The 18,349-nt window shown below is 41.7% G+C and overlaps 1 protein-coding gene across 1 annotated transcript in view; it reads right to left on the bottom strand.

The window, feature by feature from the left end:
- Positions 1–18,349, bottom strand: part of BANK1 (B cell scaffold protein with ankyrin repeats 1) — a 533,405-nt gene that overhangs the window by 76,390 nt on the left and 438,666 nt on the right. Inside the window, exons 12-13 of the mRNA XM_088453252.1 lie at positions 15,103–15,348; positions 13,915–14,154 (exon numbers count right to left, since the gene is read on the bottom strand). Of these exons, the coding sequence (XP_088309378.1) occupies positions 13,915–14,154; positions 15,103–15,348 (486 nt within the window). The remainder of the gene's footprint in view (positions 1–13,914; positions 14,155–15,102; positions 15,349–18,349) is intronic.

Raw genomic sequence — 18,349 nt, 5'->3', positions numbered from 1 at the left:
TTTACGCGTACTTTCAAATTGAATACGGGGTAAAGCGTGCATGCACGCGATACTTTAACGCCTACAAAACAGGCGAAGTCGGCGTTAAGTCCGGGCTGCGTTAACTTAACGCGGCTCGGCTCAAATTGAATACGGCTCCATATGTGTGTGTAAATATATATATATATATATATATATATATAATATATATATATATTCACACATACATGCACATTGGCAGTGACCTCACAACAAAAGCAAAACATGTAGTAGAGTAAGGTGCGGCACTCGGTGCAATAGCAGGCATTGACAATCGGATGTAATCAACGTTTCAGTGTTAGTAAACGCTATTGTCAGTATATATATGTGTGGGTGTGTAATAATAAAAAAAGAGTGTATGTACATATATAGTACATATGTATTTATATCTATATATAAATATGATTATCCAAGGCTGCACTCACATCATCCAGGTCTTGCAATGTACTGGGGTGTCACCCATGACGCACACATGGAAAGTCCATAATATAGCGAAACTGAGGGGCACTCATTGCAATATAGGATCTCTAAAGGATTGGTTGGTCACTGATGCACTTGGTGTACTGCTATATCTCCTGAAGGTCTATGTAGGACCAAAACGTTGAGCCGATATTGGTATTTGTGAGGATTAAAATCTGATACCTTTATGTGCGAAAAGCTGGTGAGTGCCCCTCAGTTTCACTATATATAAATATGTTATCTATCTATATTATATATAATAGTAAATATAATAAAAAAATCTTGTGTTTATTAAGAAATATGTATTAATAATATATGTGAATATATATAGAGAGCATGTTTGACTTTTTTATGTCTGAAACAATGGCAAATAAACGTGCAATATTTGATTGAGATTTTGTCAGGGTGCATAGAAACATAATAATTACTAAGCTAAATACCCACACTCAGCCATCAATGGTGCAGCAGGATCCCAATCACATTCTTTGTTACTTCTCACTTGTGGTGTGGATGCTCTGAATCTTGCGAGACGTGCGACGAAGCAGTCCCATGGTAGGTCCAGTGTGGGTATTAAGTATTATGTCTGTATGCACCCTCATGAAAATTTAGATTTTGCACCTGTGTGTGTGTCTATGTATGTATATGTATATATATGTGTATATATATATATATATATATATATATATTTATATATATATATATATATATACATACACACACATGCAGTTGGGACTACAGTACTAAACTCCAATGAGTGTAACTTTAGAGTTTCGCCCCATTGGTTAACACCATCCTCAGATGGCACAAAGCACTTTATGCCAGTTTAGTGGATAAGGAATCTTATGGTCCCTCTCCTGCATATTCCGTCCATCAGTGGTAATTGACAATGTGCACATGCGCAGTGTCACAGTCTAAAGGCGCACATCCACTAGCCGATTACACTGTATGATTGCACGATTACGACATCGTAATCGTGCAATCACTCAGTAATGGGCCACAAATCGTGCACAAAAAAGGTGGTTATCTGGTGTTAATGGATGGCTGGTAATGGCCACTGATAGGTGAACTATTTCTTATAAAGTATATTTGTGTGTAAAAAATGGATATAATACACTATGGGCCTGAATCAGAGATGCACGTGATGCCGATGTTCACGTAGTTGGGAGATTTTTTTTGCTATTGTATGTGCACGAAAATCCATAAAAACTTGTTCGGCTCATGCGTTACAGAGAGCGTGCGCACAAAGACGCCGTTGTGATTAATACGCAGGTTATTAGAAATGTCTTGGAAAAGTGATGGGTGTCACTGAATTGTTTGTGTGCACAGATGTATCATCATCATTCACATTGGAGGCAATAATCAGATGAAAATTCTGCAACTGTCATAGGGCTAGTGTAAGTTTTGATGGTGGTGTCTAATGACTGTATCTATACAGTCCGAAAGAGGGCGTCTCAGTCCTTGCACATTTAGACACACACTTGTACACAAGCAGCATTTGCATAAGGCTGCAGATGCGTGACCACCAAATACACAGCAGCCACTACATCTGAATCAGCCACTACAGTATATGCACTCTCCTGTTCTGTTTGTTGTACTATGGATATACACATATATATTTATTTATATACCAAAAGAGGACTACCATGTATGGATTACCTACACTATTTGGCACATTGTCCTCTTTTGTTGTTTCTTGGACTATTGAGGATGGTGGCCATCCTTTTTGAAGAAGGGAGTGTGTTCACATTTGTCTAATAATTTTCATTTTAGGATTTTTTCTATTTTATCTGTGTCTGTGCTTCAATAATTGATTTGTTGGATATATATTTGGGCATGTAAGTGCATGCATACACACATAACATATATAGATTAAATACTTGGGATAGACGGCCTGATTCAGACCCACTCGCGAGCGCTGAGTGCTCGCAAGCGGGTCGATGGTGCCCTAGTGCGCATGCGCACGACAGAGGGAGCTCCGTCATGCGCATGCGCGAGACCCGAATAGCGACAGCCAAGCCGTCGCTATGGATCTCGCACCAATGGGGGCGTGCTGTCGATGGTGAGTGACATGGGAACGCCTACCATCTTGGGCCGGCCCCACTGACATCACTAGTGATGTCAGTGGCAGTGCTTTTGGCTCTGATATAGCCAAAAGCACTCCTGGGCTTGCGGCAGCGAGACCCTACTGCAGGGTCTCGTCGCAAGCCCGATGGTCGCGATGGTCTTGACCATCGCGACTATCTTTTTGGCCGCTCGCATAAGCTGTTTGCCTCCGTTCTCAGTTTACAGAGTTTGAGAACCAAAGTAAAATTCTTTACTCTTGTGATGATTACAAACAAAGAAGACAAATTAAAAGAAATAAAAAGTGGGACTTTGGGGGTGCTGAAGATGCAGCTGCTGGACTTTCACCATCACACAAATTTAAAGTGAACACTTTTCTTCCCATAATTGATCAGCTATTGGCATCGCTAAATCAAAGACAAGCAGCATACAGTGTCATTCAAGACAGATTTGGATTTCTTTCAGAACTGTGCTCTTCAACATCAGATGACCTACGTGCTAAGGCCAGTACATTGGTAGAAATATACCCAGGAGATCTTGGTCCAGAATATGCAGATGAAGTAGTACACTTTGTTGCTTTGTTTCGTATCTACATTTCATCCAGTGCAAATAAAGATACACATGAGAGCCAAGAAATCAAAATGTATAAATTTCTAATTACAGAGGCATTAGTTGGTAACTTCCCAAATGTTGCTGTTTCACTGCGCATGTACCTTTGTTTGATGGTCACCAACTGCAGTGGTGAGCGCAGCTTTTCTGCACTATAGCGAGTAAAAAATGCACTGAGGGCCTGATTCAGAGCCGGACGCTATTTGCGCTCGCTCATTCATAAAAAGGGGCTGGCTATTTAAATTGACCGTTCGCTCTTTGCGGTCTGTTGACGCCTCTATGTCTGAGAGAGCGAACAACACATGCGGTCGTTATTTTGTAAAAAACGCCCCCTGGCCGCTTGCATCATATGTCATCTCCGCTATTTATTAGATTAATCGAGTACATCGAAAGGCGTATGAATTGCTCGCTATTCTTGTGGTTGCATTTTCCTACCGCAATCATGCGAGCAGTTCTGGCTAAAAGACACCCAACTGACGTGGTCGATGATGCTGCTTTGTTAATTATGCACACCCTTAAAACGCCCGTTTTGACCTTTTGGCACGTTTGCGTTCGGAATTCCACTCCCCGTTTTCAAGCACCTTCCCCTGTTACCACCCACAAACGCCTCACCCTGTCACTCAAATTAGCAGGCATTCGTTATTTTGCGAGCACACGATTTCCGACCGCACTGACTGGTTCGCGCATGCGTATTACAACCCATACACATGCGCAGATGTGCGAACATCGCTCGGAACGAACGAGCGGCCGCTTACGAGCGGCTCTGAATCAGGCCCTGAGATCCTCCATGGCACAACAGCGCCTAAATGCGCTCTCTCTTTTATGCATTGAAAATGAAATATTAAGAGAAATTGACATAGAAAATGTAATAGAAGAATTTGCCAATCGAAAAGCAAGAAAAGTTTATGTATAGCAATACTTGTTCATTATCCTCAGTTTGTTGGAGTCTAGTTGTTTACCACCTACCTAGTGTAAGTTGAAATGTAATATTAGAGTTTAAAGCTAAGTGTGGTTTATATGAAAGCACATATGCTCTTTACCAAAATGTTTTATGATTAAACAAACCACTTTTGGATTTCTAATACTACCAATTTTAAAGTTTGATTGTTTACACAGTGACTTTTTTTTGTGGGCTCAATGGATCGCTGCCTGTTTGCTATTGCAGTCTCTATGGCGCTCCAATGTCTATCAGATTTGTCATAGGCGATTAATATCTCTGGTAATATGATTGAGTTCGTCATTATTACTAGAAATATGGAGCAGAATTACCTTATACACTACCCGTGATTTTGCACGCTGCGAGGTCGGGGTGAGGCAGTGAGCTTAGTTAATGCACAGGTCACTTATTTTGCAGTCACGGTTCACATAGTTTATTTTTATGTAATATTTAATATGCATATTAAGTAATATCCAGATCACATATTTAGTTTTATTTCATATTTATTTAGTATTATTTATGTTCTGCACTTTTTACTTTGTTCAAAGTTAATTATTTGAAAACTAGCAATTTTCTGCTATGTTTCTGTTAAAGCACTTTATTAATAAAAAATGTTGCATTTTATTAATAAACCATAGTTTGTCGTTTTTATTTTTTATAGAACAGGTAGTGTATGTTTCATATCAAAAAGGGGAGGGTGATGAAGATGGTTCAATGTATGTGGGTAGCTATGCTCCATGATGCTAGCCACAACCCCTGACACAGACCACGCCCCCACATCATTGGTCACAACCCCATAGCAGTAGTCACACCCCCTGCGACAGTACACAATAGGCCCTTCATAGATTTCAGCTCCAGGCCCATGAGGACCTTAATCTGGCACTGATGAAATGTAAATGAATTTCATTTCTGTACACAAACTTTCTTTGATCCACAAAATGATTGAAAACATTGTATAAAATTTCCTGCAGGCTGTGTGTATAAGGTGTATATAATACATAAATGCATTCTGTGTGTATATTGGGGTCCCATTCCTAAAATATTTCATTATGATATGCAAATATTCCAAAATATGGAATATTCCATTATCCAAAACACCCCCGGTCCCAGGCATTTTGGATATGGGAAACTCAACCTGTGTATATATGTATATATATGTATTGGATAAGTATTAGGAATAAGAATTTATACATATGTATATATATATATATATATATATATATATGTATAAATTCTTATTCCTAATACTTATCCACTTGAGCTCTGTGCTGTTAAATGTGCCTACTGGTTTTTGAACTGTCAAAATTCTAGCTTGATTTTCTACCTTTGACAACTGTTTGATTCTTTCTGTCTACTGCAAAACAGTAGTTTTACATCTCAGGAATTTTTGATGTTCTGAAATCCTATCTTTTGTCTTTTTTTTTACAAGCTCCCTGGAGTGTGAAACAGATGCTGGTGAGACAGCTTAGTGTTCTGCTCCTGAACTCTTTAATTAGCTGCTGAGATTTTATGTATCAACCTATGTGTCCACAAGAGAATGCTTGAAAGGTTTTATGTGGCAAAAAGATGAGAAAAAAATGCTTTTCTCTGAACAAACCTTATAACTGAACTTCACACATCATTCTACTGCAATTTGGTTGGACTGTCATTTGCACAATGGTCACCTTCAATACTATAAAATAACAACCAAAGGAATACCCTGTAGGTTGAACAAAAGTTATATATATATATATATGTTGATTTATATGTATAATAGTAATATTTTGTAGCTAATTACAGTTCATTGTGTGTTTTCTTAAATCTAACAAATAAATTTGCTGCTGCTTTTAGTGATAATGTCACCCACATATTGGGGACACTCATAGAAACCGTCCGCTGACTGGCTGAGAGTGTTGAACTCTTAGCCAATCAGCGCTTCACCATTGTGTAGTGCAGTCTCCCATCAGGGAAATTGGGTAGCATTGTACGTAGTGTACAGTACTGCGTGTCTGTGGGCACGGGTGACTGTGTTTTTTTATTTTTCCAAGGACCCTGCACTTATACATGGACAAGGGGCCTGAGCAAATCCAAGGACAAGGTAAGTATGAAGTGTGAGTGTGTGTAATAAAGGCTTCAAACATTTAAGGCCCCGAGGGCCAAATGTAATAGGGTGAGAGTTTGCAAAATGTGAGAGTTTAGCAGTAAACTCTCACCCTATTACATTTGGCCCTTGGTGTGTGTGTCCTGTAATTTTTGTAATATTTTTACTACAGTGGAACTATAGTTGCCAGTGGGCCCTTAATGTCCAGGCATGTTTGCACTTGTGGTTCTCCAAGTGCCTGCATGCTAGGGCAGACTTGCTGGGACCTGTAGTTCCACTATAAAGAACAATATTAAATCTATCTTTTACACATTACCCCCGCAACTATTGTCACTAGGGTTGCGAGAAAGAGCCTTGGTTGACTCTCAAGGGCGGGGACCGCATTATATGGGGTCCCTAATTTCTAAGGATTTCCAGCCCTGTGATTACCAGTTTGCGGCTGATTTTACATTATGGCAGGGGGACCCCACTCTCTGTGTCTCCCTGCTATAGTGTAAGCCTTCTGGCTGGTTCAGCCTGGTTCAGGTTGCTGGAAGAATGGGGGGATCCCACACCGGTTATTTCCTGTATTAGCTATGCAAAAAGGAGATAGTGACCAGCTACGAACACAGAGGCTACCATGGTAGCAGCTGTGATAGCAGTTATATGGTAATGCAGCAGGAGGCGTCATGCATTACTGATCAGAGCTACATCCTTGGATGTAACATTGGATCATCTGCACTACCATTATCTGGCTGAGGTGACCATGGGGCCACCCAAGCCTGCCGCTGCATATGAGTAAAAGAGGCCAGGAAATCTCTGTCAGCCAACGGAAATCATGGCCTCTTCACTCATCCCAACAGCGGTGACATGTTTCTGTTTTGAGAAACGGAGGCCGTTGTCACCCCCTCCCCACCCAGAAACATCAGCAGACTGTTGAAACGTCAGCAGACTGTCTGCTGCCGGACTGCGAGTATGATTGTAGACCCATTCTTCCAATGTGCAGAACGGGTCCTGCACTTGTGCAGATTCCCAAACACTGCTGATTCAGGCCCGTAGTCTACAATTGCTCGCATACAGCCTGATTCTGAGTTGCAAGATAGAACAAGTAACTGCAGTTTGGTAAAACCATGTTGCACTGCAGGTGGTGCACAGTTTAAATGTGCAGAAATATTTAGATGTGAGAGAGACATGTCCAAACTTAAATCTAAATTGCAGTGTAAAAATAAAGCTGGAAAATAGGTTGGTGGAACGGCACTAGATACACATAATAACACTGATAATCATGTGAATGTATAAAAAATAAGTCGCATTTAATATGAGTACTAGGTACTTGCACTAGATAAAGATATCAATTGCACAAAACAGATACAAATAATGAACACTCTGTGAGAGCTAGGGGTAAATACTAAGATTCGAGATGGTCCTGATTTTCAAAGTGATTTATCTCGCTGGAACTCTCAAGTTCGGGTGATTTAATCCCTTTTTTTTTACCAAATTTACCAACAGACGATTTGAGGCTAAACGAGTTGGCCGATGGTGAAGCAGAACGAGATATCTCTCCCGAGTAACTCGTTTTGCAGGAGATTATTCACCCGAGATTGCAGTATTTTCTCTCTGCAAATCTCTCCCGAGCTAGCAGCCTGCACATATCAATGACATATGTGTTGGCTGCTTGTGTATTAAGACTTGTGAAAAAAAGATAAATGTTTTTTAAAAAAAATTATGTGAGGTCCCCCCCCAAAACACTAACCAGCCCCGGCATTGCCAGCCTGTCCTGGTTCTTAATTTACAGGGAAAAAAATGTGTAGAGTTCCACTGCAAATTACGAACCAGCAACAGGCAGCAGGGACAGAGCTGGTTTTAAATATACGGAGAAAAAAATTGATGTGAGGTCCCCCGTACATTTAAAACCAGCCCTGGGCCCTTTCTAACGGGGGACTGATGCCACAGCCAGGGGTGCCAATAGGGGGGGGGGGGCGCGGGTACAGATTACCCGGGCCCGGGCATGACAGGGGGCCCAGGATGTAGCACACCACTAGCCTTTTTAGCATTTTTTTCAATTTTTTAAATTACATTAATGTTTACTACACCTCCGCGGCGGCTGTCGGCTGGAGGCAGTCAGAAGGGGGGGGTTGGCCCCGCTCACCGCACTGAGGTGACCACACAGGTGACAGTGTTGCAGACAGACACTGGACTAACTCACTGGACTGTATCCGCCGAGTGCTGAGCCCTGCAGAGCCAATAGTCTCGCGAGATGATGACGTCATCATCTCACAAGACTTTCTCTGTCACCAGGCCCCGGGCGATGGAAGGGAACGGGGAGGGACTTCAGAAAGTCAGGCTGGGTGACCATTGGCAGGTACAGTGACTCGGTAAGAACTCTATATGACTCATAGAAGAGCCAAGAGCACGGCACCACTGACTTCTGTGGTCTGTAACTGTGAGTCTGTCTGAGTGACTAGGATGACTCTGAAACTGTGGTGCCGCTGAAAGCTGCAAATTTGTCATTTATGCATAATTCATGTAAAAATATATTGTACTTGTAACCATTAGTCTATATATTAGATTTTTGTTTTTATTGTTTTCTTTTCCACATATACAGTCAGGTCCATAAATATTGGGACATTGACAGAATTTTCCGATTTTGTTGTCCACCACAATGGTTTTGAAATGAAACAAACAAGATGTGCTTTAACTGCAGACTTTCTGATTTAATTTGAGGGTAATTACATCCAAATCGGGTGAACGGTGTAGGAATTACAACAGTTTCATTATGTGCCTCCCACTTTTTAAGGGGCCAAAAGTAATGGGACTATCAACTCAAAAGCTATTTCATGGACAGGTGAGGGCTATTCCCTCGTTATTTCATTATCAATTAAGCAGGTAAAAGGTCTGGAGTTGATTCTAGGTGTGACAATTGCATTTGGAATCAGTTGCTGTCGACTCTTAATATGAGATCCAAAGAGCTGTCACTATCAGTGAAGCAAGCCATCATTAGGCTGAAAAATCAAAACAAACCCATCAGACAGATAGCAAAAACATTAGGTGTGGCCAAATCAACTGTTTGGAACATTCTTAATAAGAAAGAACGCACCGGAGAGCTCAGCAACACCAAAAGACCCGGAAGACCACGGAAAACAACTGTGGTGGATGACAAAATAATTATTTCCCTGGTGAAGAAAAACCCCTTCACAACAGTTGGCCAAATCAGGAACACTCTCCAGGAGGTAGATGTATATGTGTCAAAGTCAACAATCAAGAGAAGACTTCACAAGAGTGAATATAGACGGTTCACCACAAGATGCAAACCATTGGTGAGCCACAAAAACAGGAAGACCAGATTAGAGCTTGCCAAACAACATCTAAAAAATGCCATTACAGTTCTGGAACAACATCCTATGGACAAAGGAGACAAAAATCAACTTGTACCAGAGTGATGGGAAGAGAAGAGAAGTAAAGGAACTGCTCATGATCCAAAACATACCACCTCATCAGTGAAGCATGGTGGTGGAAGTGTCATGGCGTGGGCATGTATGACTGCCAATGGAACTGGTTCCCTTGTAATTATTGATGATGTGACTGCTGACAAAAGCAGCAGAATGAATTCTGAAGTGTTTCGGGCAATATTATATGCTCATATTCAGTCAAATGCTTCAGAACTCATTGGACGGCGCTTCACAGTGCAGATGGACAATGACCCGAAGCATACTGCAAAAGCAACCAAAGAGTTTTTTAAGGCTAAAAAGTGGAATGTTATGCAATGGCCAAGTCAATCCCCTGACCTGAATCCGATTGAGCATGCATTTCACTTGATGAAGACAAAATTGAAGGGAAAATGCCCCGAGAACAAGCAGGAACTGAAGACATTTGCAGTAGAGGCCTGGCAGAGCATCACCAGGGATGAAACCCAGCGTCTGGTGATGTCTATGTGTTCCAGACTTCAGGCTGTAATTGCCTGCAAAGGATTTGCAACAAAGTATTAAAAAGTGAAAGTTAGATTTAGGATTGTTTAGTTTGTCCCATTACTTTTGGCCCCTTAAAATGTGGGAGGCACATATAGAAACCGTTGTAATTCCTACACTGTTCACCTGATTTGGATGTAATTACCCTCAAATTAAATCTGAAAGTCTGCAGTTAAAGCACATCTTGTTTGTTTCATTTCAAAGCCATTGTGGTGGTGAATAGAGGCCAAAATATGAAAATTCTGTCAATGTCTCAATATTTATGCACCTGACTGTATGTATATATATATATATATATATATATATATCTCATGTATACATATCTCCTGTGTGTGTATGTATATATATATATATATATATATATTGTGTATACATTATCATTTTACCTACATCGAGATCCCGACGACCGGCATACCGATCAAAAGTAAGCCGGGTGCTGGGCGCGGACAGGGGAAGGGTTAGGTTAGGGGCTCCTGCGGGGGACTTAGGGTTAGGCACTCCCCAGGAGGGTTAGGGTTAGGCTAGGGGAAGGGGGGGTTAGGGCTAGGCACCCTCGGGGGGAGTAGGGTTAGGCAGCTCCCCCCCGGGAGACTTACATTTAGGCTGCAGGGAAGTGGGGGTTAGGTTTAGGCACTTACAGGGGGGGTTAGGCACTTTGGGGAGAGGTTAGGGTTAGGCACCACTAAGGGAGGATTAGGGGGGGTTAGGTTAGTAAATAGTAAAATTACGTACCTGTCGGGATCTTCACTGCCAGTGTTCCAGCTTCAGGATGACTTCGGCAGTATTTCATACCGATCCCGATATCATCTGATAGATTGTGCAGCAGGGAAACCAGAAGATTTCGCATACAACCATGGGAGTGCGCAAATCGGGTATATGCACTGCACCATATGCCCGGTTTGTGGCGATATTGTGCAGATGTGTACCCACAGTAAAGCCGGGTACACATTAAGTGATATGTCGCCCAATTCAGCAGATTGGAGCGACACATCAGGCACATCGGCCCGCCGTTGCTGCTGGCATTGGCAAGTATGTATGCAGTTGTCAATGCCGGCACCCCACCGGGGTCCCATCGCTAATGAGGTCGGTACACACTAGACATTGTCTAGTGTGTATCGGCCTTAATAGTGAATACTTTCGGGCCCAGCTGCTGGGTGCTATGTCATGCTCCTGTGAGTGGGTGCTTCTCACATGCTAGACACGCACCCAAAGAGGTGTAACCATGCCTCCAACATGCTGTGGTCACACCCCCTCCAGGGGGGCCCCAGGAAGTTTGCTGTACCGGGGCCCAGGATTTCTCTTGGCAGCCCTGGCCACAGCCAGGGGTGCCCTTTCACCTGGTCCCCCAGCCGCAGCATCAGCCCTGACAGTTAGTCAGCCCAGGCCAGGGATCCCTGGGGAGTTGGGGACCCCCCCAATAAAGGGGTCACCCTCTCCAGGGCACCCCTGGCCTAGGCTGATAGCCCGGGGCTATCCCCACCACCCCTGGGTGGTGGGTGGCGGGTTGACAGTGTTAGGTGTAGTGTAAAAATTAGAATTTTCATCATTGTCTTTACAGTGATATACATATAGCAATAAGGATTCCCAGAAATTGATGCTCGAATCAATGGCAAACAATGTGGTGAATAGTGTGTATATAATATGTCACCAACTGTATCTGGCATATGTAGTTAACAGCAGGTCCGTTCTGGCAGCGCAGTGAGTATAGTATATAAGGACTTACAGAAAAATTATCTTCCAGCCTGATACTCTGCTCACCCGCGCACGCAGGGGGGGTTTCTGAGTACCCAGAAACCCCCCCTGACGATCCAAATTTCTTTTTTTCAGAGACGGAGACAGCGCTCCGTCTCCGACCTCTGTGGCTCCCTGCACTGTGAACACTGGCCTCTGAAGCGACCGGAGGCTAAAGAAGCCTCCGATCGCTTCAGAGGCCAGCGCTCCCAGTGATGCACTGCGCAGGTGACGTCATGACGTCACCAGCGCGATGTGAAGAGCCTGATCCAGCCAAAGCAGCAGCGCAGCCGGAGGGGAGTCAGCGTGGTGGTGAGGTGGTGATGCATGGGGGGCCATGCATCAACTACATTAGGGGGCGATGCATAAACTACATTAGGGGGCCATGCATCAACTACATTAGGGGGCCATACATCAACTACATTAGGGGGCCATGCATAATCTACTTTAGGGGGCCATGCATAATCTACTTTAGGGGGCCAAGCATAAACTACTTTAGGGGGCCATGCATAAACTACTTTAGGGGGCCATGCATAAACTACATTAGGGGGCAATACATAAGCTACATTAGGGGGCCATGCATAAACTACATTAGGGGGCAATACATAAGCTACATTAGGGGGCCATGCATAAACTACATTAGGGGGCCATGCATAAACTACTTTAGGGGGCCATGCATAATGGGCACTAGTTTAGGTGGCCGTGCATATGGGACAAAACTACTGGGGGCACTGCATTAGGGGCACTGCATAAGAGTAATAATACAGATACACATAACTAAAAATGGGGGTGTATCTCATATATTCATATATATATATATATATATATATATATATATATATACACACAGTGTGTGTATGTATGTGTGTGTGTATATATATATATATATATATATACACAGTATATATGTGTGTCTGTATATATAGAGAGAGATTTGAAACCCCCCCCTAAAAATCCTGCGTTTGCCACTGCTGCTCCATACCGGCTCCGTCTATACTGGGTCTGCAACTCACTCCACGGCACCTCCCAGCCACGCCTATCCTTGCCTGTTCAGATTGACGCTGCATTACGAGTCTGGAGAGGGAAACATTGCAGCCGGGAGGTAGACAGTCACAGTGGTGATCTGGCTAGCAGGAGCAGCGATCTCACTGCGCTGGAAGAACGGACCTGCTGTTAACTACATATGCCAGATACGGTTGGTGACACATTATATACACACTATTCACCACATTATTTGCCATTGATTGGAGCGTCAACTTATGGGAATCCTTATTGCTATATGTATATCAGTGGCTGCTATTTAACACTGATGGTACGATATGTACCCACTGTTGCCGCCAATGATCTGAGGGCCAACATATCAGGCGGTCCCTACACACAGGGTGATCTGGTGCCTGACCGTCAGATATGGCCCCCCCCCCACACAGCGCTGCATGGGATCGTCAGTGGAAGCATCGGACGACCCCACGGGAGCACAAAATGCATACACATGGAACGATATTACTGATTTATCGTTCCAATCCGGCAGATCATTGGCAATATCGTTCCGTGTGTAGGGGCTTTAAGTCTCCACAACTGAATGTTATGAGCTTTTTAATGTACCCATGTGATACCATCCTTAGAAAAGAACCTGAGACCTAAATATGTAGTTTATTATTTAGGGGTCTATTTACTAAGCAGTGTCAGGAGACAGAGTGAAAAGTGATAAGGTGCCAGCCAATCAGCTCCTAACTGCCATCTCACAGGCTGTGTTTGAAAAATGACAGTTGGGAGCTGATTGGCTGGCACCGTATCACTTTTCACTCTGTCTCCTAACACTGCTTAGTAAAAAGACCCCTTAGTTTTTTAAGTAATGGCATAATTTACAGCAGTGGTTCTCCACCCCAACCCAACAGGTCATGTTTTGAGGATTTCTGTTTGTGGATAATTGATCCAGCAAAATAGATTAACTGTGCCTGATAAAAGAAATCCAAAAACATGACCTGTTGTTTGTACTCATTATCCCCATAATACAGTCTTGTTATGTTCACCTAATATGTTATATGTAATATGTTAGACAAAAGCTCTATTCTTACCTCTAGTGATATAGGAATCTTCAATATTTAGGTCTGGTTGGCGCTGCTCTGGGCGAGGAGCCGGAGCTGGAGCTCTGTGCACAATAAAGGACTTTCTCCCTTTTGTGGACTCTTCATCAGTAGTTTCAAAAGGTAACTCCATGTACAAATCATCATCCGCATAAGCAAGGCTGTACGGGTCTTCTTCATTCATCTCTTCCCAAAAATAGGGTTCATCATTGTTGGCATCTCTTCCCTCTGCTACAACAAATATTAACACTGATTTTAGAAACATGCACCAAGTAGAGGTTAGTGGTGTAAGTGGTATTTGTTTTAATGATGTTGAAAGTATGGCAAGTTTTATTTATCTCTACAACCTGTTTATCTATATCCATTTTGTTAAGGTAATTATGGGCAAGATATTTTCCATGTAAATAAACACCAACCCATGGGCATGATTCAGAGATGCACGCAGAGGCGGCTGTGTTTTATGCTAATGCCGTGACCGATTTCTTTAAAACTGAGACCCCCACAAGCAGAGCCTTGTGTCTGTGGAAATCCATCTCAGAGCTTCTTTAGACGGCACCATCTAAACTTGCACAAGCCCTATGGTAGGTGCAATTTCTCCGGCTGAAAATGGAGTCCTGTGTCAGTGCTACTGTGTCTTTAGTCACAGACTGTGTAAGCTACATGCCCATATCTGGCTAGCAACCCCCCGTTACCCCACCAAGAATGCCCACTGAAATCCACAACTCTTGCATCCGAATTCATTCTGCACCTCCGTTTGTTAACCATAAGGATGCATGCACAGTACTTCCAACATCAGCCAACTGTGTGCATATCGGTATTGCATGTAGTTAGCGTGCACCACTGAATCAGGCCCCATATGTTAGGGTTACTCAGATGGCTGATGTTCACGCAGTTGATGAGATGGCTGTGTCTTCGGATGCAGCAGTGGATCACAGAAGCCGGCAGTGGGTGTCTTTTTACTTAGACACCTCCCCGGAATTGCATGTATAATAACAGCCACCGCGTACAACTGTGCTATAGCATCCATCTCTGAAGTACACAACCCCAATTTAAAATCACAATAAGTTTAATTTATGAAACATGCTTACTGTATCTTCATTTGTTGTGCAGAAAAATACAGAATACAAGTATAGAACAAATAGGTTTTGAATGGCTATGACAAGAACAAAACAGTGCTACCTTGAGCGATGTACGATGGATTATTTTCTATTGTAGAATGTGATTTGGCCTCTGGAGCTGCAGTGTTATGGTCAGTAAATGTTTGTCTTCTTTGTTTATCTTTAATGCTGGTTTCAAATACTATGTACACATTGTCCTCAGTGGAAGCGACTACCAATTGCTCTCCATCATATTCATTTCCTCCATCTGAGTGATTGTCAAGTTCATTATATAACACATTTTCCTCATGAAGTTCTTTTCTTTCCTCTGTCATAGTAGAAATAGCAACATATTTTCCAACCATACATTCCAGTCATAAGAAAAAGCTTTAGTTAAACATTAAATGAGAAACGTTTTTTTCAATGCAAACAGAATGTTTTAATTAATATAATATATTGTACAATTCCATATGAAGACTTCTTTCTACCCTCAATATAAAGTAGCATATCACCCTCTCTATACTTAACATATCATTATAAGGATTATACTTTAAAGTGCATACAGTAAATCGTAGCACACAGCCTTTACATAATTCTGCATGACATGTTAAGTATATTTTTAACAACAATTATATTCTTTAGGTAATTTAATATGATAAACTGTCCATCTCTATACAGAACAGATCAAACAAATGATGCTACAGTATTTATACCTTTACCTTTGGCTAATACAGCAGGGGGGTACATTTATAAGTTACTCAGCCTATCAAGTAGACCCAGCACTAATGATTCTGTCCAACTCTACACTGAGAGGTTTTTTTTATTTCACTCACCACTTTTTGATCAATTGCACCATGAATATGTCTCAAATCCTGAAGCCAGAGTGGCTGAGTTATTTAGATGTCAGTGCATTTTCAGTCTCCAGAAAAATGGCTGCCATTTCATTTATACAACTCAGTCAGTAATAGAGACACAATGTAAGGTGGACCTTAATTCTCCTGCATAGGTTTGTGTAGAAGCTGGCACAAGGGGTGCCGCAACGGGACCTCCCCCTCCTCCGGGTCATAGACTACCCATCCCCCCTCCCTCTGGAACATAGACTACTTACCTGGGCACCTAGATAGGGGCTTATGGGGTAGTCAATGACCCAGCGGAGGAAGAGGTCTCAATATGGCAGCCCCTGTGCCAGCTTCTGCGCATGCCTATGATCCCATGTTTGTTTGTGGAGTGAGAAATGTTGTGGACTGATAAATCTGTTATTAAGCTATCCACATAAGACTCTATCTTGACACAAGATGGTGTGTGCCTTTAAGTTATTCATAGCTTTAAATGTATAATATTACAAAGACTGATTTCTGCTGAGCTTTGAGCTGAAGAACCTTGAAACATGCAGATAGTGTTATGAATAAGACTGTGTATCCTTACCCCCCTAACACTCTCACATGTACAAATAACAATGACTGCTGTAGTGAGATATAATATGAATGTTTTCATATGTTGCAAAGTAAGAATGCTGTGCTTTATATTATTGTACGACACACAAATATAGCCTTGAAGCCAAAGCTGATGATTGTGTTGAATCAATCTCCTGAGATCTCAGTGATTCAAGGGTCTGACATACACTGATGAGCTTGGGCTGGTGATTAATTACAATAGATTGGTTCCGATCTAGCACTTGGAGGTCCCACCGACATTCCTATCCGTGATCTGAGAGTGGACACGACTGGAGTGACCAGGATAGTGGATTTTGACTTTAATCACGGGATGAGTGGTATTCCACTCAAAGCCGGACTCCTCTGTTTTGTGAGCTTCTATGTCTGTTTAAAGATTCAGGTATGGAAATCTGTCTCAGACTCTTGTTTTTGTTTTTTTGTTTTGGGTTTTGTTTTATGAAATGACATGTCTAATGAACCTTTAAAAATGTATACAGACAATATTGATTTACATATGAGAAATGTAAATGTGTTGTTGTTTAACAGTCTGATAATTTGTTTCCCTAATTAGCATAAGTATTGTCCCTTGATACATCTTGTGATCTTTATATTTCCAGAATGAATAGACATAGAAGTACATTTTGTTTGTTGGTAGGTTGCCATATTGATGGAGTCTCCAGACTATAGTAGGAGAAGTTTGGAATTTGTTTATAACAACTTTGCCAGTCAATTTACATCCCAAAGGTATGGTCATAGTGTGCCCAGAACTACTAAGGAGACCCACTTTAGTAACAGAAAGGATACAAAAGAATCTGTGTCTAGTTTCTTTTTCTTCTAAATAGAAGTACCTCACAGTACAGAGTAGAGTTTAGGTAAACCCACTGGGTAGAGTTTAGATAAACCTACCAGGTACTGAGTGGAGTTTAGGTAAACCCACTGGGTAGAGTTTTGGTAAACCTACCAGGTACAGAAAAGGGTTTGGTAGGCCCTCAGAAAAGGGTTTGGTAGGCCCTCAGAATAGTATTTGGTAGGCCTTCAGAATAGAGGTTTGTAGAACCCACAGATATGGGAAATGCAGACAGCAAACACCTGTCCCACTGTCAAACCCCCATGGATATTATACGTACAATGTTAGGTCCTGGGGTGACAGAAGGAATGGAAATGGCACACTTGACCCAATTAAACTACAACATATACGTAAGTTACATGGCTCATGCATAAAGCATAACAAACTTGAAGGCAAACTTTGAATTAGCTAAAAGTGTTAAAACAGATCTTGTTAGACAAAGAGTCACAAGAAAGGGAATAAGAAATTAATTGTATGTACTTTAAGGATTATTGTAAAGAAACATTTGTAAGGACAGTAGGTCCAAAATTGTTCAGTAAAGAATATTGCTAAAAATAAGTAGCTATGCCCTGATATAGACTGTAAAGCATGTGATGATTTGGAATTGTGGTGCTGTAAATTGCAAAGTTTGTAAACTAAAGGTATCATATACTGAATTCAGAATATATATCAAAAATTAGAATAAGAATAAGGAAAATACATAGAAATGTGAACATCCTCGATTAAATTGTGGAGAGTGATAAATTGTTTATGATTTTAAATATAAAGATAAGTGCATGTAAAAATTGCAAAAGGTAGATTTCAGAAATGTGTTAAAATATTTCAGTTTAATCCTACGTGTTTGGGGACCCCCATACAATGTAATGGTTGAGGTTTTTTTTTTCAAAGAAATTGATTTTGCATCAGATACTGAAGTTTTGCTATTGAGTTTTGTTATTGTGTATCTGAGATCTGACAATCTTCCTTTAAGAAATTCTGAAGGGAGGGAGAGTGAGTGTTCACAAGAAGTTGAGATACAAAAAGAAGTATGTGAAGTTATACAGATAGAA

Source organism: Taudactylus pleione, unplaced genomic scaffold, assembly GCF_031769625.1.
Source record: "Taudactylus pleione unplaced genomic scaffold, aTauple2 ptg000573l, whole genome shotgun sequence".
NCBI classification, from domain to species: Eukaryota; Metazoa; Chordata; class Amphibia; order Anura; family Myobatrachidae; genus Taudactylus; species Taudactylus pleione.
This window is presented reverse-complemented; position numbering and strand designations above follow the sequence as displayed.